This window comes from Lineus longissimus, chromosome 18 (assembly GCF_910592395.1).
Source record: "Lineus longissimus chromosome 18, tnLinLong1.2, whole genome shotgun sequence".
In the NCBI taxonomy this organism is placed as follows: Eukaryota; Metazoa; Nemertea; class Pilidiophora; order Heteronemertea; family Lineidae; genus Lineus; species Lineus longissimus.
The window spans coordinates 10,367,637-10,392,510 of NC_088325.1; the positions used below are offsets into that span (position 1 = coordinate 10,367,637).

General features: G+C 40.3%; 2 protein-coding genes across 5 annotated transcripts in view; both read left to right on the plus strand.

Moving 5' to 3' along the window:
* Positions 1-12,951, plus strand: part of LOC135502393 (neural cell adhesion molecule 2-like) — a 122,049-nt gene extending 109,098 nt beyond the window's left edge. For 2 of the 4 annotated variants that reach the window (XM_064795189.1, XM_064795190.1), the window contains 3 exons: positions 3,615-3,710; positions 6,510-6,582; positions 6,728-12,951. In XM_064795189.1, the coding sequence (XP_064651259.1) occupies positions 3,615-3,710; positions 6,510-6,582; positions 6,728-6,841 (283 nt within the window). In that variant the 3' untranslated portion in view covers positions 6,842-12,951. The remainder of the gene's footprint in view (positions 1-3,614; positions 3,711-6,509; positions 6,583-6,727) is intronic. The other 2 variants (XM_064795191.1, XM_064795192.1) reach the window with 1 other exon arrangement.
* A 9,549-nt stretch (positions 12,952-22,500) lies between these two features.
* LOC135502221 (uncharacterized) lies at positions 22,501-24,473 on the plus strand. Its single transcript, XM_064794878.1, has 4 exons — positions 22,501-22,639; positions 23,147-23,274; positions 23,790-23,885; positions 24,306-24,473. Exons 1-4 carry the CDS (start codon positions 22,591-22,593, stop codon positions 24,471-24,473), a joined length of 441 nt encoding a protein of 146 aa, XP_064650948.1. The 5' UTR covers positions 22,501-22,590.
* The last annotated feature ends 401 nt before the right edge of the window (positions 24,474-24,874 follow it).

Consider the following 24,874-nt stretch of genomic DNA (forward strand, 5'->3'; position numbering starts at 1 on the left):
GGGAGGGGTATCATGGCATTCCACTTTCTCTGGGGGGAGAGGGGGATGGAACACCGATGAAGGGAAAATTCCCCCCAGAAAACCATTTTTTTGAGGGAGGTTAGAAAATTGCCAGTGGAAAACAACATTTTGAGGTGTTTTTCAAGAATTCTTAGAAAATATGCTGGGAAATTTTGAGGAGCTTTTTCTCCTTCCATGTCAAAGTTTATGCCTTAAAGCAATTAAACACATGGATGTCATAATTATTGCATTTTTTTTGTTATGCAGGGTTCTGACGGAGGTCTTTGAAAACTTCCAATCTTTATTTTTCCAAATTTGAACAGTCTATCTCGGTCATAAATCCAAACCCCAAGGCAAAAGTCTGTGTAGGCCCAATTTTATAAGCATGACATTAGCAAACCTGTAGCTTCCTCAAAGTGTCTATCTAAAGCTTGAAATGAAATAATTTCCTATTTCATTGAGTTATCCGAATTGTTGTTTTGAATACGAACCTGTTTCAGTTTCATATCCCCCAGTTCACCCTATCACCATCTGTTCTTTACTGTACACTTTGTCATCCACAAAAATCCCACAGCCTTGCCAGTCCTAGCCTCGAATTTCTCCTATGTGGAAGGGGAGGGGGTCTTTCTTCCATCAGAATAAAGGTCACATCACTATACATTTTCCTCATATTTTGCAATACTGTTCCCTACCCCTGATGTTTACCCCAGAATTTTTTCCTCTCCCCACATCCTGACAGTTGTCATGAGGGCAATTTTGGTCACCTATGAAATGAAATGTGTGTTCTTATATGATGCTTTATTCTGTGCAATTCGTAAAAAACACTTACATTTATTCCCTAGCCCAATCCAGAAACCTTTCTGCATATAACCAAGGAGTAAACATACACTACACCTGACCACCTCATCAGGCCAGTTCAAAACACCGAGGGTTGAACCTGTGACCTGACTGCTATGCCACTACGCCATTCCCTTCTCATCGAATGATTTTAACTGATTTTATGTTTGGTTTAGGGATCTCAGTGTGCCCAGGGAGTCCTACACATCCGAGGACCCCCTCACGATGCTCATACCTAATTTGTAAGTAGCGGATATTAACTCTTTCGCTGTGGGTGGATGGATTTCTATTTTCCTGAGCCACCAGTTGATACAATGAACTCAAACGGTGTACTCCTCTAAGTCCGCCATGAAAGCATCTTGATCTGGACAACCCGTGGGTGGGACAGCACTGTCTGCATCGTAATCTTATGCCAACAGATGACTACAGAAGACGTCAACATTATAGCATCGTAATCTTTGGTATAAAATGCAGCGGAAGGGTTAACTCCTTTCTTACTTTGCCTCGCTAACAGCTATGGAGCAGTTTATCATTTCCAGAAACGCATAAAAATACTTCACGTCAGTCATAACTGAAAGAAGGTATTGAGCTCATCCAGTAACAGTATGATGTAATCAGAGCTACAAAATTACACTTTAAGCACACTTTGTATAATTATGCAACAAATGAAGAATGACCCACAATAACAATAACAAGCAAGACGGATCAAAGGGTGGCAGTGGCCGCCTGGCCTCTCTTTCAGAAAAATCTTTGAAATTGACCATGAAATTTTGAAAAAATCTTTGGAATTGACCAGCATTTTGAATGTGAAGAGCCCAGTGCACCCCATTTTACTACGAATCCTCAAACCTCACAAGCACAACACAACATTGTTCAACAAATCAACAAATTTGAATTTAATGGATGACAGATTGTACAGTTTTTTAAACTTCACCTTGTAAAAGATTTGTGAAGAAAATGTCTGAAAACTTAAAGAACATTTTGGTATCAACCTTAATCCAAAGGTTGCTATCATTTTTTGTTTTTACAACTCATTCTGTTCCCTTTATAACTTAATTACAAGTATGTCAAATTTTATTGCAAAGTTTATTAAATTTGCTACCCAGCTTCAATGTTAAACATATGTGTTCATTTTACCTTCTCGTTCTTTTTAGCTCTTAACCATTTTAACTTCCAAAACCAGCTTTTAGCTCATTCCAAGATAATCAAAAAGAAACTAATCAAAGTGATTTTGAAAATAAAGAATGAAAGTATTCAGACATTTTCCTCCACTTATGCAGTCCATTTGGCTTTATCTACCTGATAGGGTCATATATAGAGTGTACACATAATGTTTATTTTGCCAATGATGTCCTAATCATGATGAGAAAGCCTAGAAGACTAAAATCACACAAAAGGGGTCAACGGGGTGGGGTGGTCAATTGAAATGTTGCCAAGGGCAAATTGCAAGACAAGTAAACTTTGCGATATGTGTCAAACTAATATGAATCGTAGGTTTGAGGTGGCTTTCAATTCTGGCTATTACATCAGACACATGCATTGCCATGCAAAACATGACCGGGTCTGTGATGTAGGAGGAAACCAGAGCCCCGGTTGATACTCTATGTTTGACCCTCACTCCATCAACATGTAAAGCAGTTGTATTTGTTTCGTACCTTTAGCGTAAATCACCGATCTGAGGTTGATAAATATCGTCAAGAGAGGGCGTTAGTACAGCCGGTTGTTTTCTTAGATGAGTTTTATCAATTTCGGGTGAGGTAAATTACATTTTGATTAAATTTTTTTCCTCTTTTTTACACTAAAATCTTAGATTTTCTTTGGATTTCTAAGACAACAGATATCAAACCTAGTGGTTACCAGTTTTACCCACAGACAAGCGGTCTTTTTGTTGCACATTGCAGCAATTGTCATCTCAAACATACCCAAGCATGCAGTCAAACTTTCAACTGTTCCCTCTTTTGTCTTAGAAAGAGGGGAACCCATAGTCTCTTACTTCATTTTCTGTGTTTATCATAATGTAAATTTTCCAAAATGTCCTAACATTTTAAACAATATCGCTAAAGCATTTTAACCACTAACAAAAAAGGTAATTTTTTTAAATGAATTGCAGGTTTCCTCGCTTAACATATAGAATAATGTTGAGTTCCAGTTTTTAAAATATTAATATTTCGGTTCAGGTATTTTTCAAATTCATGTTTTTCATAATGTTTCAGTCAGGTATTTATTGGTGCTTTCTCTCAATTAGAAGGTGGATCTGGTACCTTTTAAAACTTTAAAACTACGGGATCTATTCATGTATTGATAGCATATGTTATGGTAACATACTGTACTCCTATTGGCACAGGTTCAGAGCATTTGAAAATATTTAGAATAGCTCCTTTGTTGATAGCATATTATCAATTTGTTCTGTTTCAACGACTCATTTTTACACAGTTTACGATTTTTGCAGTAGAAACACAGTTAAAAAACTTTGGTTATATTTGACAGTAAATGATATGCTCCCGACATGTTCACGTTTATCAGGAATTCGCCACATTGGGAACAAGTCAAGAACTAAAAAGAGAGCTGATCAGAGCTGACCCACTTACACCAATTTTTTGTCAGGAAACTGTTGGGTTATTCGCATTAAGTTACTCTTTCCACTACTTTTGCATTGACTGTTAAAGAAAGTTGCAGTTGCCACCTTTGCTACATTGAAATGTACACTACCTATCACCAAGGTGCCACCTATTGACCACTCCATATAACACAGCATTGTTTATTACTTGTTGCCATAGCATCAAGAAAGAACCCCTACCAGATGACGTTGACGACTTGCCCCCACCTCCTCCCGAAATGCTCCAAGATAAAGATGAGGCCCCCAAGGGGCAAGAGTAAGGGACCCGCTGTCTGCATGTTAAACCCTCTCTCACTCAGAGCGGTTGCTTCTAGGATGCGCACTAATCGCACTAAGTTTTTTTCCATTTGCCAATTACACAGATTGATTTTGCAGATAACAGTTTACAAAGTCAAGGCTATTAGCGAAGAAGTTGGTGTCAGAGTGAGAAATTAATTCAAGATTAAATCTTGAATGGATTTAAGCTTAAATGATTAAATCTTGAATGAATTTCTCATTCTGACACCAACTTCTTGGCGTTTCTGAGGATTTCTTGTTCACGGGATTCCTCAAAAACTGTATTGCCCATGTGGTGTACAAAGTCAGAGCAATGATGATTTCAGATGTTTTTTTTATTAGTCTGGGTAATAGGCAAATGAATTCTTTTTTGCTTGAAAATTGCTTCTAAATGCTCTATTTTCATAGACTACTTCTATTTACATAGACTATTTATCATTTTTCGTTTGTCGATATCTAAATACTTTCTGCCATGTATTTTTTTTCTGCTTGACGAATTTCTATATTATGTGCGTGGCTTGAAGAGTTCAGGTTACATCGGAGTCAGAAGTTTAAGGGACTCTGCCTCCATCAAAGAGCTTGGACAGATAGATTTGCCCAGGTTTAAAGCAATAGAGGCTGGTAGCATGTGATGTAATTACACAGTGCAGATTTTTTGTAACCTTCAACAACCAATGACTCCAAGACTCGTTAAAATATGATCTTGAACAATGTTTTTTAATTTGGAACATTTAATATGAATGGTTTGTTTTACTGCGATACTTTTACTTCCTTGAAGTTTTTTAATGCCTGCTCAAGTTTTCTTTACATTTTACTCAAATGTTTCTTAGTTGTTCTTCTTCTTGGTTTAAGTAATACTTCTGGACATTCAAGGGCTAGAGCTCATCATCTGTGGAGAATCGAGTCTGTCAATCAGCCTTTGTAAACCACAAAATGTATAGACCTCGATGCAAACATGAGCTTAGAAGCATGCACAGGTATGCCAAGAGAGAGCCGTTTTTACAGAGCAACAGTAAGAGGAAATAAAAACTCCAGAACACAAGATACTTTGAACAGCATAATGGTCAGAGTTTAGGATTTTGATTCCCGGGGTGAATAAGGAGCTTATTTTGAAAGTGGTTTCACAAATTATCAGTATTTTTTCCCATTCTAACTAATCAAGAACTCACAACTCACCAAATGCACAATTTTACTCCAATATCACCATAACAACCACAAATTCCCGATCTTAGAAGCAACCAATTATGTCCTTGACACAGTGGCCTTGACCCTTGACCCCTGAACTCTCACTCCAGCATGGATATCCTGTCACAGCTTCAGTAACCTTTGACCTATAAATGCTTACACTTGATTGGCCCGTTCATGTTCTATGATCATGTGACCCTTTGAATATTTGCATATTATGTGCGCAAATGTTCCCTTTTTGTGACGCTTGTTGTAGCTTAGTTTAGGAATGCTTTATTCTGTAAATGATCATGTGTTTTAATATTGAAATATTTGTTGATATATATTTAATAAATATTTGTACAAAATAATTATTTAAGAAAATTTGTTTGGTGAATTTATGAATTAATTGGTGGTTGATCTAAGTCATATGTGGGGGAAGGGGCATTCTGCTTCACAGTAATCATAATTATCAAGATAACTGCCTAGAAGCTGTTATGAATATGTGTTGATTTTACTGTCTTATAGCAATAAAGTCCACTTTCTATCAGAATTGTAGTATGCTAATTTGCAGACAATACAATTTAACTACCAATAATAAGTATTTGTGCTCGTAAGAAAAAGTTAGGGAATGAAGTTAAACAGGAACGGATATTCTCAAATCAAATTATGTTATTTGCTGGTTCTCACATTTGTATTTATCATCTCTTCAATTTATCTTGCATGAAGTTTACTTTAAAGAAAACTTGATTGAATAAGTCAAAGTAGATTCCTAGTACAAATATATAATTAGTTAAGTTTGTTGATAACTATTGCTATTTAATTATGATTGATCTCTTGCTGAACTCAATGATTATTTTTAGACCATTATGCTAACTATCTATTATTGGCTTCCTTGACCAGTATCCTCTTAGAACCAACTTATTTAGCACATATGATTATTTCAATGTCCCGCCTCTCCACTAAAGGTCTCGCCCCATTGTTAAAAAAATTCCTGCTAATTTGACGTTAACTCCAATTTGGCCTTAACCCCATTGCTGCAGATAACATGCATAGCAGGGCTTTAGTTCCGTTTGATTCAGCGATAATTATATATGAGAATAAATAGTTTTGATGTATTATTGCAAGATTGGAGAGACCCAATTGGCTACTTAATATAGCTTAATCAGACCTACTTAATAGCTGGTACCTATAGCCTCCCATAATTGAAAGCACGCCAACTATTTCCCTTATGTCGTGTTCCATATTAAATGCAATGACAAAGTTTTCAATTTTCCAGCAACTTTGAGTAAAAGATTGAGGCACATTCAGTCACTTGACCCATTTCTTGCTACAAGTTCAGGGCTGTGTTTAGTAGCGACAGGGGAGGACTGCCCCCAGACGTTGCCGAAAAACGTGTTTTTCATGCAGATTGAGGCACTTTTGGAATAAAGAGTTGTGTTGCCCCCCACCCCCCCCAGAAAGGCTACTGCCCCCCTGGACCAAAAAGTTAAATACAGCCCTGAAGTTAGTGTTTTTCTGAAACAGCAAAAAAAGCTCTGTGAGGGGAAGAAAACTCTGAATTAGACAAGCAATCATGATGATAGCTATTAACTCCTTCTGTTTCTTTTTCTAGCAGAGAGAAGGTCGACCTAGAGGACCACCAGGATGAGTTGGAGCCGGATGAGAAGTCTCCTCTTACCGGAAATGTAAGTAACGTTTCATAATTTCATGGGGAGATTTGATTTTTTTGGAGTGGGGCACCCGGATAGAAAAAGACCCAGTAGAGTGCTTTTTCAGACAGATCTGGCCAAAGGTACTTTCATGACCTCTTGTCACTGTGATATTTTCCAGGACAAGCCGGAGGAAATTCCTCTCGAGGAAACTATAAAGTATGAAGAGAAGAGTCCATCAGAGAAGCCCTCGCCTCAGGCAAGCCCAAAAGAAACATCACCGATTATTGCCTAGGGGTTGACAGTGTCAGGTGCCACCTATAGGAAGTGGTGTGAATTGTGCCCAGAGTCGTAAGGACATGGTGAGACGATAGACAGGGATTTGAGATTTTGTGATAAGGGTTGGAGCTGGTGACTCAAACCTTTAACTAATTCTAAGTGCTTTATAGATATCTGATGGAGACCTTAACGAGCGGCCCTCTCATCTGTTAACTGGGCTTGGTAACCTCCAGTTCAGTACTAACCAAGCTTTGAACAACTGTGCCCTGTTCGCTCTGAGGAGAGGTGTTCAAGGGACAGGCTTGCAGGTGTTGCCACCATATGCAGAACTAACACATTAGACATTGCCGAGTTCCGCAAGATGGTAGAAAGCAAAAAGGCAGTTAAAGGTTTGATTCTCCCATGCCACGCGGTTTGAATCTGATTTGAAAAGTCAATATCTTTGGTTTGCTTCATTTGAAGTTGGTCTAAAACTGTTGTGCATTTCATGTACATAATTGTCACATTCTATTGGCAATTTAAAGTGACATCAATGATGCAGATTACCCTTTTCCTCAGAAATATAATATATCAACTGAAATAGTTGAGTCTTGGCTTGACCACTAAGAGCAGATTTTTTCCCAAGACTTGTGTAGTTCAATGCATTGTCCAAAGATGCAACCACTTATATTATTGACCTTGACCTTCTGACCTTGACCTTCTTCAGGGTCACATACTATTGAACACATTCCTTTTATGATATTTTTATAACATTCTTCCATTTTTAAAAACAAAAAACATAGTCCATGTTGAGAAAGTAGATCAAAAGCATGAATGAAATGGTTACTAAGCAAATTGTTGCCATAGCAACCAAGTTCCTTGCATCACAACTGGTGTCGTTGCATAGCAACGTGCATGGTTACTCTTAATTAGGGTGACAGGCAAAATTGGTACCATAGCAATTATTCTAATTGCCATAGCAACAAATATTAAGGATAATGTAACCATGACAATGTTACTATCATTTTTCAATGCATTTTGACGTGCTATGCTTTGTATCATCTAAGAGAACTGTCTGTATACTGGTATCTCAAACATTTATAACATTATGCTAATGTATGCTAATGCATGTTAATTTATTCATCATGGTACTGTGTCAGAAAGATCATATTGCTTGGGCTTTATAAACAACCTTGTACACTCTGAACTGAAGAACTGGGGTGAGGTTGGCTTAAAGGACATACAACGACCCCATGGACGAAATCTATTGCATCAAGATACTGCAAACCCCCAAGTTTTTGTGCCTCTTTCTTTTTGCTATTGCAAAATCTAAAGAAAGAAAATTTTCATTTTCATGACTTTTTTGCAAATGACAAAATTCATTTTCCATTTTTTTCCCAGAAAAAAACATTTTTTCTGCTATTACTATTTTTGCAAATTGTATCTTTTTTTAATCTGCGAAATTCACCAACATTTGAGGGTTTGCATAATGACTTATCAATGTTCTGCATTGCAGTGCTAATTGTAATTCTCAGATAAGTAGAACTTCATTGTAATTCGTGGATAAGTAGGACTAGAGAGTTCATGGGGTCCAACATATTCACAAAAATCATCTTCCATTGAAACTTAATTTTGTAACTATTAGTGGAAGTCTTGTCACATAGATGTCAGTACGTGTCACCATGAGGTTATCTAACTTGTCAGATTCAACATAAGTTGGACTAAACTACTGTACATTTAGTGTATCGTAATGTACAAAATGTATAGTTGGTCTGTGTAAGCATGAATTTGGTTTTAATATACAACTTGTCCATGACTGTTCGTGTGTTGTTTCAATAATCGAGGGCGTTTGTATCTGTTCCTGTTTGTTTGTCTCGGAGGCATTCTGCACTTAAATTTTCAAATACTCTTGGATTTTGAAAGAAAGATGCCCTTTAAGTTGTGTGCCTTTGGCTTCAGTTTGAAGTAGCTGAACTTGGCAGCAAAAGGGTTAAGACCTTGTCCAATCATATTTGTGTTTACATACTGACCCAGAATCCCATTCTGCACTCGTCTTCAGGCAGCAACTGGTGTAAATTTATACGCTATCTACATAATACTTAGTGCGTAGACATAAATTTACCGCAGGTAGTGCCACCTGTGCCGATAGGTTTACACTAGCGATTCCAGCTAGCCACTTGTAAACAAATTCATGAACGTACTTTGCCTTTAACAATAATTGCATCTAATCAGTCACAAGGAACAAAAAACCATGACGCCATCTACAAATTATCTCTGAACTACAATCTTATGAATACTCATCATATTTGCAGTAATGTTATGCTAATTAGTTCACGCATATATGTAACGGTTCGTAGCAGTCGCAATGAGTGTCCAAAGAATTGGTTTTCCATACTGCCGAGAAACATCAAGAGATTGTGTGGTTTTTCCACAATCTGAGGGGGCGCTGCCATATTTCCGTAGGTAGTTGCAAGTTACATAAAGTGAATGGTTTTCTAAAAACCTACATTAAGCAAAAACAAGGACTCAATGTAGAATTGCTAATGTCTCACAACAAGATGGTGAACCGATTCTTTTGGACCATTATTATGTATATAATTTATGTAAGTATTTGTTGTTGTCTTAATGAAGTAGTAAGAATATCAACACTCGATGTCGTACCAATTCTGTAGTTCAGAATTCCACCACTAGGGGCATATATGTAAGCTGGTGCACTTTTTGCACTTATTGTCATACTTACTCGCTAAATATAATATATTTTTGCTTTTATAAATCTTCCAGTACGAATGGATATTCGACTTGCAGGTCTTGTTGCTGTTGTCACCATGGTAACCTATTTCATATATCACCATCGCCATGGTAACATATTTCATATATTACCATGGTAACGTATGTTAACAGATTTGGTTGGAGTTGCCGTCTGCTCTTGACCTGCATTTATATTGTAGGCCTATGTTTTCAATACACACTGACAATTGATATAATTTTATGTTTCTGAATAATTTCTTACGATTGTAATTATGTTGAATATAATGTATATATGACCGAACATTTATCTGTTTAAACGTACAAAATGTAAGTCTAGTTAGGGTAGCAAACGGCAAAGTGTCCCTGTTCAAAAAAAGGAAACATGCAGTAAAAACAAAAAAAGTGTTATCAAAAAGTTGGTTACCAAGCAACCGTTGCTATTCAATTGTGTTTTCAGTCATTGCCATAGCAACCGAGTTGATTGAACTCGGAATTACATGAAAGGAATTGTCAGAGGTATCACTATCATGACTATGAAGTTGATTAATTTATTCGATGATGGCAGTTGTTATTTACAATGTTACAGTTATGGCATTTACATGTAGCTGCTTTTAAAATCTTGGACCACATGTGTGTTGTTAAAGCTTTTTCATGGAAACATGCTTTTTACGCTTGTTATGCTTGTGTTTTCTGATTCAAATATCTTTTCATTTTCATGTAAAAGGGATTGAAAAACATTGCAAAAAAAGTTACGCGATGTGAAAAAGGCAATGAACTTAGAATGGATCAATCTAACTTGTTTGGTAAAAGGATATACATGTACAACCAAGATACCACTCTTGAATTAATTGATTTTTTCCATATTGTTGGTTATTTTATACTACTCAAGTTGAGTTTCCATGGTTACATACTACTGAAAAAGAAGGCTTAAACAAGAGATGAAATAGAAAACCACACTGGCGACCAACAACAGATTGCCTGAGGTTTTTGACATGCAATCCAAACACCTGAGCCAAAATGCTATTTATCGACCTGGCAGCTGTCAGGCAAGGTTCCCCATTTTGGGAGTTGTCGCAAATTTGGGGGAGTATTGCTCCTGGTTCGAATTGCATACCCATGGAGCTTTGAATTAACACTTGATTTGCAGCATGGTCCATCCCATACAGCCTCTAGAGCATTGGGAACATTGGGAACATTTTGCATGCATGTTCATGTACATACTTATTTTTATCATAATACTCAATGTTCAGGTTGTTACTGTTACTCGACCTTCTGGTGTGTTCTTGCCCTTGATATCAGTGACGGCGATCAAAGAATAATAAAGCGTCTTGCCCAAGGACAGAGTGAAGTGCAGTGAAGTGTCTCGCACAAGTTTGTAAGATATGGTGTAATGTACGTTTAAGTCTGGTTTAAAAAAAGGAGAGGTGTGGGATTTTTGTTGGCAGTCACAAATCTGTCCAGTTTTTGTCCCGACCAAGAATTCCTTTAAAAGGAAAGCCAATTCATGTACCTATAGCCTGTTTTCACTGATGGTGATAGTGGTAATGATGGCATCTATCTAAAAGGTAGCTGGCCACTGTTCAAAGCAAATTTCTTAACGGGTAACGAGGAAATGTATTGGGCCGCAAGTTGGTGGATAATGTATGTCGTTGTATGTGGTTTGATTACAGTCATTGGCATTAAAGGGTTAACAAAAAATCTAATGTTGTAGTCTGTGCCCGTGTCATATTAATGTCACGTGACTATTTTCGGTGTTGTTGCGTCAGTATTTTATATAAACTTGTGCCATGCAAGTTATCTTATATTTATTTTATAACTTTCAATTTTATGATAAATTGATGATTCGCTTTGTCTCGTCAGGTATAAACTAATTAATACTGTGTTAATTAGTCGCCTCTCTATTTAATTTGAATAGGTTTTGTAAATTCATGATATTTTATAAGCAATCATTATAAAAACGGGTAAAATTGTCCTTTTTAACTGAAGTCAGATTTGAAGTTGAAACTAGAGTAAATAACTTGTTGCAATATCTTCACCATATTCTGAGAACTCCACCCTTGTCCCTGAAGAGCTTATTGAAATTACTCTGTTTTTGGGTTGTCAGAATGCTAAATTAAAAAGTTGCAATTTTACGAAACTGTGAAATACAATGGGTTGCAGATAGTGTAAGATGAAACACACATGGACAGTTTTGAGTTAGAAGAGAGGAGTCACCGATGTAGCCCTGGGGCTAGGGATGGTAGTCCTCCACACTATCAGGCATGGCTCGCGGCTGGTGAATAATACCAAGGTGCATGCCCCCTAATGAAAAGCATTTGCTCCTTTACAAGGACCACCATTTGAAGAAAACGGATTTCAGGATCACGAAGATATAAGATATAAGATCATGGTTGAACTAAAATTCATTTCCATTCAAATTTGGTTTCAGTTTCCAAGGATGATTAGGGGATCTATGCTGATCAGAGGGCTACATGTACTTGCATGTGCTTTCAAGTGAGCATAAAATGTGGTTCATAACTTCCCCACTAGGGGGATTCTTGTTGGCTTCCATATTGTGCGATTTCTAGTTTAGACTCCTCTGCTTGTACATTATAACAACTAACCAAGGCATTGTTATAGTAGACTTGTCGCCACGACAGGTTGCTGATGCTTAGACTGTAGCCCATGCATGTAGATGCTGTCAATGCTTTGTATTATGACAGGGATATATTTCGGAAATATTCAAAAGTTATATTAGGAATATATCCGTGTGGCAGTGGTGAAATTCATCGAAGTAGGACATGTCTTGTTACAAGAAAACACCATGCCTATTCTCCGAAGATGTTATGCATATAAAGTATCATAGTTTGCATAAGAACCAACACATTTTCCATACAACAAGAGCTTATTCTTTGACAGTGGCTCAACTGCCAACTGAAATCTGACAATAGGGGGACCCGCTGTTATAAGAGTACTTTGGTTGAATATTCTGATAAGGTTCTTATTTAAAGGAGGACTAAAGGCAGAAGCAGGGGAATGAACTTGGCCATCTTCGGGTGACTGAAAGGCTCAGAAAGGGCACTAGGTCATGCTTGAATCAGCTCTAAATATATTCCTCCTACAAGCGTGAATGGTTTTGGCGTACTGCGAGATGGGAGAGACCCCTTTTGGCGACTTCGTTTAACTTGATCTTGCCTACCTAGCTGCTGCCAATATTATCCCTTTAAGGAACGCAACTCGTGCTTTGACCATTTTGGGATGAGACCTTTTAGAATAGGCAGGGTGTTTTTCACTTGGGAAATTGTGTATATTTAAGTGTTTCTATGACTGTTGCTCCTTTAGGCTGAAGCACCCCCTGTCTTGTCTGCTTACATAATGGTTAAAACTACCGTATTAAACAATTGAGTGTGTCAAATATTAACTAAAGTCTTGACTTCTTCATTTCTCTTGCCCAGTCAGGTTGTGACGATGTCTTCATGCCATGAAGGCTTTGTACAGATCCATTTCTGAGGCATCCTGTATAAAAAGAATGATTGCAACAGTCCGCCCTTCTAATATGGGCTGGTGGTCTCTACTATACTGTCTGTCAAGAAATGCTGTATTGAGTGACGCATCCTCCTTCTCCTCCTTAGAACCAGGACATTCTTCCTCCATTTGCCCTTGTGCTCCAAAGATGTGAAAAAGGAACGTACTTTTAAAGTATAGTTGATAGGCAACGATTCCACACAGAGGGGGTTAATTTTGAGAAAAAAAGGTATATCCTTTTCATAAGGAAGAAATTTTAGCAAAAAAAATATTCCCACGGTCAGAGCCAAACGGGATGAGAGGGTTAATGGAAACCTTGTTCCTAGGAAAAAATGAAAAATTTCTTGATACATTACACCTGCAATTTTCACTTTTTGAACCTGGGTACAAGGTTGTTTATTAACCCTTGCAGCCCGTTTGGCTCAGACCGTGGGAACATTTTTTTTTGGGGGGGGGGGGGATTTTCATCGTTTGGGAGAGTATTTAAGATTTATGGCGATATCAACCACATCTGGGCCGGTGGTCTCTACTATACTGTCTGCCAAGAAATACTGTATTGAGTGACACAGCATCCTCCTCCTTAGAACCAGGACATTCTTTCTCCATTTGCTTCTGTGCTCCAAAGATGTGACAAAGGAACGTACTTTTAAAGTATAATAGAGAGGATGTTAATTTTGCGAGAAAAAAGGTATATCCCTTTAATTGGGCAGAAATTTTGCCAAACAAAGTATTCCCATGGTCCAACAAGATTGCGACCATCTGTCCACTGGGCCACACAAAGACAAGCTGTGATGATATCCTCATACCATTGAGTCTCTACAGATCTTTTATTAAAATATTGGAAACTGTGTCCATGTGGTTGTTACGATGTCTTCATGCCAGGCAATTGAGGCGCTGAAGATGCTTTTTTGAGACACCCTGTATAGCAAGGAAGATCGCAACCCTTTTATTTAGGCAGACAAAGACAGGTTATGACGATGTCTTCATGTCATTGAAGCGCAGCAGATGCTTTCCGGAAACGGAGGAGATTGTACAGACTGTTCAGCAAAGGAGATTGTCTGTTAACACAGTGACATCATGCTGTGACGACATCTCCATGCAGTTAAGATCTATAGACATCCTGTATAGTAAGGAAGATTGCAACGCTCAGCAGTCCGTTTGGTCAGACAGAGATAGGTTCTTACATTGTCTGCATGTCATTGTGGCGTTGCAAGATGGCTTTCCGAGACATCCTGTATGGCATGGACGATTGCAGCACTGTGTCCATTTGTTCTGACAGAGATTCGTGTGGTGACGATGTCTTCATGTCATTGGGTCTCTGTGGATGACTTTCTGCGACATCATGTTCAGCAAACCCGATTGCAATAGTCTGCACATTAGAGCCGACAGTAATTGGAGGTGAATACGTCTGGCATATAAGGCTATTGAGGCACTGCATTCGCTGAGGCAAGGATCAAAGATTGCAACAGTCTGCCCAAGCATTAGGTCAGACAGAGATAGGCTGTGACGATGTCTTCAGGCCCTCGACGCTCCTTTTTGAGAAATCCAGAAGAGTAAAGATGATTAGAACAGTGTTGGAACATGTGGGGCGGTTACGATGTCTTTATGCCATGATATTAAGGCGCTGTAGATGCTTTCCTGGGACACACTGTAGAGCAAAAGAAGATTGCAACTATAAATTTTGTCTATTTGGTCAGACAGAGACAGTCTGTGACGGTATCTTCTTGCCAGGCTTTTGAAGTTCTATGGATTCTTTCCCGAGTCGTCCGTTACAGCACGGAAAATTGCAAAACTGTCCTTTTCGTCAGAAAGCGATAGGTTGTGACAATGCGCTTATGCCGTGATGTGATCCAGATGCTTTGCTGAGACACCCTGTATAACAAGGAAGATTGCAGCTGCCTGTCCTTTTTATTCGGAGAGAGGAAGGTTTGTGAATATGTCTTTTGGCCATCGAGGCTTTACCGATCCATTTATGATACACCAGAAAGATAGAGGAAATTGGAATAGTCTGTCGAGGGCCTGAAGACATCGGCGCAGCCTATCTCTGTCTGACCTAATGCCTGGGCAGACTGTTGCAATCTTTGATCCTTGCAATATAGCTTGCCTCAGCGAATGCAGTGCCTCAATAGCCTTATATGAAGACGTATTCACCACCAATTTCTGTCGACTCTAATGTGCGGGCTATTGCAATCGGGTTTGCTGAACATGATGTCGCAGAAAGTCATCCACAGAGGCTCAATGACATGAAGACATCGTCACCACACGAATCTCTGTCAGAACAAATGGACACAGTGCTGCAATCTTCCATGCCATACAGGATGTCTCGGAAAGTCATCTTGCAACGCCACAATGACATGCAGACAATGTCAGAACCTAGCTCTGTCTGACCAAACGGACTGTCTTCCTTACTATACAGGATGTCTATAGATCTTATTACTGCATGGAGATGTCGCCACAGCATGCTTGTCACTGTGTTAACAGACTATTGCAATCTCATTTGCTGAACATGATGTCCTGAGTAGGCAAATGCAGCGCCTTGACGAAATGACGACATCGTCACAACCTAACTCTGTCTGGCCGAACGGAGTGTTCCGATCTTGCTTTCAGTTCCAGATGTCTCAAAAGAGGTTTCACAGGTTTTATAGGAGGATCTGTAGAGCTCTGAGGGCCTGAAGACATCGTCACAACCTCTCTCTGCTGATCAAATGAACTAACAGTTGCAATTTTCCTTGCGATAGAGGATATCTCAGAAAGGATCTATAGACCATCAAAATGCTTGACGATATCATCACAACCAGTCTCTGTCAGACCAAATGAGCGGACTGTTGCTACCTTCCTTGCTATACAGGAAGACGTCGTCACAGCCTATCTCTGTCTGACTGAATGAAAATGGACAGATGCAGTTGCATTCTTCCTTGCTAAACAGTCTGCCTCAGCGCCTCAAAAGCCTGTCATGCAAATATTCTATAATGCCTAAAAATTTGCGGACCCATGCCATCGGGGTTGCCAGACCTGATGACGCAGAAAAGGAACTGAGGAGCCGCAACTTCATAAAATAATCGTCACAACCTATCTCTGTCTGGCCCGATACGTAGACCAGTACAATCGTCTTTGCTAGACAGATGTTTCGGGAAGGCATCCGCTGCGCCTTACTGACATGAAGACATCGTCACAACCTGTCTTTGTCTGCCTGAATAAATAGAGTTTTGCAATCTTCCTTGCTTTAAAGGGTGTCTCGAAAAAGCACCTTCAGAGCCTCAATTGCCAGGCATGAAGACATCGTAACACCCACATGGATTTTAACGGAAGGATCTGTAGAGACTCAATGGCATGAGGGTATCATCACTGCTTTGTGTGGCCAAATGGACAAATTGTCGCAATCTTCCTCGCTGTACATGGCCTCTAGAGAATGAATCTACGGTGCCTCAATAGCCCAGCATGAAGACATCGTCACAACCTGCCTACCTTAATACCAAATGCACTAACTGTTCCAAACCTACTTTCGGGTCTGGATGTCTCACGAGAGGTTCTGTAAAGCCTCTCCCAGTCCTAAAGACCAACTGCCGCAATGGACAGTCTGTCGCAATCTTTTTTCCTGTCTCAGAAAAAGATCTGTAAAGAGTCAAAGGCAGAAAGACGTCATCAAAACATATCTCTGTCTGATCAATAGGACCGATTGCTGCAGTCTCTCCTGCTGTACAGTATGTCACGGAAAGGCATCTGCAGCGCTTCAATGACAAAAGCAGACCACCACATGGACACAGATTCCGATATTTTAATAAAAGATCTGTAGAGACTCAATGGTATGACAATAGCATCACAGCTTGTCTTTGTGTGGCCCAGTGGGCAGATTGTCGCTATCTTCCTTGCTGTACATGGCCTCTAGAGAATGGGTCTGCAGTGATTCAATAGCCCAGCATGAAGCCATCGTCACAACCTGCCTACCTTACCCAATGCACAAACTGTGTCAATCCTACAATCAGGTATGGATGTCTCACGAGAGGTTCTGCAAGCCTCTCCCGGGCATGAAGACCAATTGCCGGAATGGACAGACAATTTTTTTATACGAGGTAGGAGTATCAAAAACTTGTATCTCAGGATGGGAGCACAATGACATGAGGTCGTTGTCAAAACCTATATCATTGTCTCAGCAAGTGGGCAGACCATTGCAACTTCCTTACTACAGCATGTCACGGGCGATAGTCCGTCATTCCTCAAAACCCAGGCATGAAGACATCGTCAGAACCTGTCTATATATGACTAAATGGACATACGCCATGTGTCTTCCTTGCTTCACAGAGTGTCTCAGCAAAACATCTGCAGCGCCTCAATAGCACGTCATGTGGACATCGTCACAACCTATCTATGTATGGCTAAATGGACAGACGAGTTGTGTCTTTCTTGCTACACAGAGTGTCTCAGCAAAGCATCTGCAGCGCCTCAATAGCACGTCATGAGGACATCGTCACAACCTTTCTTTGTCTTATCAAAGGTGCGGAGTATTTCAATTATCCTTGTAATACAGGATGTCGCGGAAAGGCATATGGAATGGAGCGCATCGATGGCACGAAGACATGGGGCGATATAAATAAAGACAAGTAAATGCTTTTACTACAATTTTGTACAGAAAGGCCTAGTGTAAATGTACATGGAGTTTTAGATAAAAGCATTTGCTGGTCTTTATTCATATCACCCAATGTCACAACCGGACAGAGTGTTGCAATCTTCCTTGCTATAATACGTCTCGGTAAAGAATTCGGAGATAGCCTGTAATGAAATCATCGTCATAACCTATCACCGTTTGACTAAATGGACAGACTGTGCAATACGCCTTGCTCTACTGGTTGTCTCATCTGCAGTGCCTCAATGGCTTTTCATAGACGGCGTCACAACCAATCTCAGTCTAATTGAATATGCAGACTATTGCAATCGTCTTTGCTTTACGAAAGGTCGCAAAAATATCTGTAGACCTGGTTTTGCCAAGATGCCTGTCTCTCAGTGGCCGAATGCAGACTATTGCAATCTTATTTGCTATCATACAGAATCTCCGGAGACATCTGCAGCGCCTCATTGGCACGAAGACATAGTCACAACCTTTCTCTATCCCACCAAATTTTTAGTGGCTTTCAGTCTTCCTGCTAAGATGTCTCAGAAAAGGGTCTGCAGAACCCATACTACCCTATTGTAGACGTCGTCACAACCTTTCTCTCTTTGACCAAATGGACAGATCGTTGCAATATCCCTGGTGTACAGGGTGTCTCGGAAAGGCGTCAGCAGCGCTTCAATGACGTTGAGACATCTCAACCTTTCTTTATCTGACCAAATGGAAAGAGGCTTTCAATTTTTTTCGCTACACGGGATGTCGCCGAAAAGGATCAACTGAGCCTGAAACGCATGAAGACAACCTATCCCTGTCTGCCCAAATGGACGACCGATGCAATCAACCTTGCTGAAGAGGATTCTTGGGAACGAAACCCTGGACTCTTAATGACGTTTAAACGGCATCGTAGTAATCTATCTCTTTCTCACCAAAGGTGCAGACTGTTTCAATTTTCTTTGCTGTACAGGATGTATCAGAAGTGGATATGTGGTGTCCTCAATGGCATTAAGACATCGTCACAACCTGTCTCTGTCTAAGCAAATGGGCAGGCTGTTGCAATTTCCTTGCTACACAGAATGTCTCAGAAAAGGATCTCTGAGAGTCTCGAACGCATGAAGACATCGTCACAACCTGTCTCTGTCTAACCAAATGGGCAGGCTGTTGCAAACTTCCTTGCTACACAGGATGTCTCAGAAAAGGATCTATAAGAGCCTCGAACGCATGAAGACATCGTCACAACCTGTCTCTGTCTAACCAAATGGGCAGGCTGTTGCAAACTTCCTTGCTACACAGGATGTCTCAGAAAAGGATCTCTTAAGAGCCTCGAACGCATGAAGACATCGTCACAACCTGTCTCTGTCTAACCAAATGGGCAGGCTGTTGCAAACTTCCTTGCTACACAGGATGTCTCAGAAAAGGATCTCTAAGAGCCTCGAACGCATGAAGACATCGTCACAACCTGTCTCTGTCTAACCAAATGGGCAGGCTGTTGCAAACTTCCTTGCTACACAGGATGTCTCAGAAAAGGATCTATAAGAGCCTCAAACGCATGAAGACATCGTCACAACCTATATATTAGTGCTTAAGAAGATAGACTGAGGCAATCTGCCTCGCTGGAGAGGATTCTTGTAATAAAACGAGTGCCTCCATGACGTTACGACATCGTCATGTATCTCTGAGTAGACCGTTTCAATCTTTCTTGTTATACAGGAGGGATCAGTAAACAATCTGTAGAGCCTCAAAGACAGGAGGGGGGAGAAGCTGTGGCGCCAAATCTTTTTGTATTTTTATCCTTTGCTGTTCGTCTCTAATTAATTTAACTTCTACTTATCGATTGATAAAGACACAAAATTTGTTCCGGGCGTTTGCTTGTGAAATTGGTGCATAGCAGTTGCAATCGCAGGAATGAGGAAGAGTCAACCTGTCTTATCGCAAAGGAAGTGAAACCATTATGTTTATTTCTTTATGGTCTTCTGCATGAAGTAATTGAGATCTTGTCCGCTCATGATCAGAAATGATACCGCTGAAGGTAAGAAAGACAAACACTTGGGTAGATAATGACAAAAGGTCTTCCAAATTTGGAGGGGTCAAAAACAGCGCCACCTACTAACTGTAAATGTCTTCCATTCGAACGCGATTTTAGCTAACCGTGGGACGTTTACGGATACGGTTAAAACGACTCAGTGACGCTCTCCGCGCGCGATCGTAACCTCCCTATATATATATTCCCGCTTGCACACCCTCAGTGTGCATATTTGGACAACGACAGAAAATAAACGGTCAAAATAAACATGTCAATTTTGGTATCAGTACGCAACGGTCGGCGTTGATATTCACAGACATATTCAAACATATTGAAGTCTGATTTGATTTTGTGTTAAATTTGTTCAGGCCTTCATTCGCTCGGTGTTGGAATCATGAATATATATACTCAGTGAAGTTGGCACAAATGCAGGCTATTGATTTGTGTGAGAGAGTAAATGTATAGTTCGGAGTCATGGCACTCATGAGTACTCCGTTCGTAATTACTGGTGAGACAGGACTAAAATGAAAATGCAGTTATACACAATGCCGCAGGGCAGTTGACGTGCACGCAGCTTTGCTGACACTTGTTACACACAGTATTTGTATCTTGTGCCGTCTACACAACGACACTGGTGACATTTATGTTCAGTACGTGTTGACGCAATTCGAAAATTTCAAATTCAATTACAAATTTCCCATTAAAAACGAATGGCGTAGGCCTTTAAAATAGTTGTCAACTATTCGCTCTCTATCCGCGCTCTCGATATGACGATTGAGTGAAAATATCTGAAGATCAGAATGGTGAAAAATTTACAAGGATCTTAGCTACTTTCTTCGGGGTCTTAGTTTTGACCTGGGTCTGAGTTTGTTCGTTTTTTTACCGGGGTTTTAGTTACATGTAGGCTTAATTACTTCGGGATCTTAGTTTTTCACCTTTCTTTGGGGTCGTTAATCTGAGCTCTCAGGCCTTCGTGTTATAAAAACCCGAAGGCAGTGCATGGTTATAAATAAAACTAGTAGCACTGTGTAAGTTTATTGACAAACCCATCTTACAAAACCTGACATATTTTTTGTTTAATCGCCTTTAAATACACAAATCTGCCCTGGTGACGCGACTGGGCTTGTTTACAAAGTTTATGCAAGATTGCCCGCACTTAGCAACGAGGAATTGTTCACGTTCCATTTCGTAACCCGAAGTTTGTGTCATGCATACACAAGTATATAACTCCTTTATGGAAATGCTTGTTTTTTGTACGTTGGGCTACAATTCAAGCCCTAAATATTTGCTAAACGGCTTAAGTGTGGGCCTTTACCCAAACGACCATGTTGTGTAGTGTTTCGACTTGCTAACCATAAGTAAGCTTATGTCTGCATTTTATAAGAATCTCTTAGTACCCTTGTACTAGCTTTGAATTGCAGCTATACTATTAGGCAAAAACATACATTAAAATCACATTATAATTTTCCCGAAAAAAGTTTATAAATGTAATTTTCCACACAACTGCGACTGAAAATGATATCAGGACCTAAAAACTATTAAAGGGGACTATAGGCAGGGGCAGGGGGGTTCGAATTGGCCATGTTCAGGTGACTAATATGCCTCGTAATGGCACTGGGTCATGTTTGATTCCTTTCTAAATGTCTTCTTCATCGTGAAAAGTTTTGGCGACTCTTGTAACTTTTACTTACCTACATGATTGCTGCCAATAGAGTCCTTTTCGTTCTCTATCAAAAAAAACCCATGTAAGCCATATCAATCATAAAACCGGGCTTAAAGGACCATTGGCATTATTAAGGGCAATATTACCCAGCTGTCGGCTGCCCAGTCATCTCCTATTCTACATAAGTAGTCTCCATTAACAAATTGCACAAAAAAAGGAAAAATTCTAAATCTGACTGAATTATCGCGCTTTTCCAATGTTGACTCAGATTTTTCGATCCTTTCCATGTGGAACGATGCACTACTAGTAAGATTCCTGGAGCCATGGATCTACCCTGTGATGTCTTGGTGCTGATATTAATTTTTCCGACGTTACGCTGATGGCCCTTGATTTCCCCGCAACTGCGACGATAAATGGAAATGACGTTGCGTCTTGATATCGGGGTGACGTGAACTCGGATCTCGGCGTGCGCTCACGTGGCGGGAAAGGTCTTTGGCGCCAGGACTTGCGCGTACTGAAAATAAAGAATAACGTGTTTTTCTACTATCTATCAAGAGCTAAAACAAAATTTGAAAAGTGTCAAACATGTTCAGAATAAACCAGAAGAAAAACAAACATACTGCAATAAAAAGCCGACTATTACTTTAAAGAACGATCCCGGAAATTTCAAATTTCGAGATTTCTTTTCTTTGGAGATAAGCCTGGTGATATGGCGCACGAATTCCACATCGGCCGTGATTATCACATAAGGCTAAGAACTTTTTCACTTTTCCTCGGATTACACTGGTTGTTTCACAGTATACATACATAGGCCAATATTCGCACAGTCATCCGGACACCCCGACAACTTGACAACTGATCCAGCTTCGTATAGGCCTACCAGGATTTCAATATACATGTACTCCGCTATTGATACAACAAACCTCTGTAGGCCTGTATATGACGTACATTGGTAGGGGTAGGCCTACAGACATGATAGATGGGAAGTGTCCCGGAGAAGTGTCATCCTCACGCCCTCGGCTTCAATTCTAATGTCATAAACAAACTTAATCAGAGAATGGTAAACAGTCTTATTATTTACGGAGCACGACAGTTACGTCAAACTTAATGTTAAAATCACACTGTGCTGTCCGCGGTTTCAGAAGCAGCTGTTGAATGTTCCTTACCTGGTACCAGGTTATAAAATACCCCTACTGGCATATACTCTTGTCTAAGGTGTGAACCGATCCGCGTGACTCCGCCAGCAACATGATGATCCTACCTCTCTTGGTGATATTCCTAGCAGCAGCCGTGCCTGGTAAAACTTGACGCATTATTTTTCTCCTTTTCATTAATTTTTCCCCTACCATAATTGGACAGGGCAGGTAAAGTGAATGAAAAAAAACCTTCCACCGTTCAGCTAAATCAACATTGCATGATGAATATAGGTATGTGCAAGGTTTGTTGGATTCTGTCTCGTCAGTGCTGTCGTGTCGTCTGAAAATTGTCGAGGTTTCAGTAGCCGATTTTTCACCCATGTTATTCCTTTCAAACGAGCATTTAGTTTGTAGTGACACGCATATTATCATTTCTCGAATTTACGCCTGGAAATGTTAGAATCCGGACGGAAAACCTCATACATGTACTCACTTCCAAATTTCAAATAGCCGATTGTTCTCCAATGCTATTTCTTTTAAACGTAGTAACACGCATTTTATTCTTTCTCGAATTTATGCTTGAAAATGTAAGAAACCGGACGGAAAATTTCGTATTCGATTTTAAATTTCAAATTATTGAACCAACAAATATGGCCATCGAATTCTAGGGTTTGATGGAGCTACCTTACGAATTGGTGTCTTTGTATCGCCGGATACGATAAGAGATTGGGCGAGAATAAAACATGGAACGTTCGCCACGCTCAAGTCAGCTATGGAGGGAGGACTCCAATCTGAGGTACGATCATTATTTTCTTTCTCCATTCCGTCGTAGGCTAATTCAAAGTTTTCGAGTCAACCAGAGCCAGCGATTACACCAGTGACTTTCAGATCGTTGGAGCGGCCTCAGCGTGACACGGATGGCATGGCGGGGACGGGGAGGGGGCGCCGGGATTGGCCGAAAACGACAATCGAGAATCCATGCCTAATTTATCGGTGGTGTGTGTCAATCTTCAAGTTTATTTGAGAGACTCTGATGTCAGCAAGTTGATTTTTAGCGGGATTTGGGAAATGACCGAAATCGCTATCGAGAACCGGGATCATGGGTCTTTTTTTAATAACGGGACGTTGGAACAGGTATATACACCCTCACCCCGATTTTCGCCGCACGCTGGCGCGTCCCGACGAGTTGCTGCGACAAATCGCTACCCGACCCGCCGACTCCCGCGGATACACCATAAGATCTGATGCAACGCAGCAGTAGCAATGTTTTATTCAGCCATCATGACATTCTTCGCTTCTCCCATCTAACAGGTCAGCGACGTGTTTTCGACCAGTCAAGGCTTCCCATGGAACGTGAATGTGAGGTTCAGCAGCATCGAGCAGATTTCTCAGAGCAAAGTTGATGAGGTAATTTGACCAAATTCCCTAAAGTATCTGACACCAGCCTCGTCCTATGCCATTTCACCTCCGCCAATTCCTGACGCAAGGTTGTAGCCGCACGTTTACAATGTACATGTAGCTACGTTGACCACCCAAATATCACGATATCTCGCAGGGAGGCGCGTGGTTTTACCAGGCTGACCTGACACCTCTCAGAATGTTTCCTCGCCCCCGAGAGTCGTTTCGCGTCGTGATGTGGAACAGCGTGCCGAGTTGTTTTTTTTCTTCAGGTAGTGGTACCATCATGTACATGGCGAAAACTCACTATTATCACGATTCTTTGGATTTTCGCCATCTTTTCCTATCATGGCGTACATGTAGTTGATCTCGCCTCGATGGGACTTGCTTGAAATAATGTGATACGTTTCTTTTATTGAATTGTTTCAGTGGATTAATAATGCCGAAGCCAAACCTGAATTCAGGCGATCCGCACCCTTCGCAAGAGACTTCTGTACCTATGTGAACCGTGTGAAGGGTACCAGATATGACGTTGGCATACTCGTTCTTAGGCAAGTAAACCTGGTTTCATACTCGAGCAGTACAGGGCCGTTGTAAATTCTAAAACACCCGCACTTTACAGTGTAAATGCACCATGCCCCAATGAAGCCTCGTTTGGAATTCAGCTGCATGGTTTGGTTGATGCATATTGAAGCAGTCAAAAAGCATTTAAAACCACATTATTCGTTGTTTGATATGAGATTTAGAATAGAAATTGACGCCCGATTGTCGGTATTGATTGTCTCACCAAAACCACTCGGGTGGAGCTAAAATGTTACCTGATATATCGGGTCATGCCGATCTATCGCCGTTGTGCACCGGCCGGGTATCCCTCCTTGGAGGGAGACGTTTGAATTGTCGCACACCGTGTTGCGTGGTGTCAGAATGTTATTAAAAGAAAGTTACTCTGATACAATTTTAATCAAAAAGTGCGTCTTTCGAGTTGAGATTTCGTACCG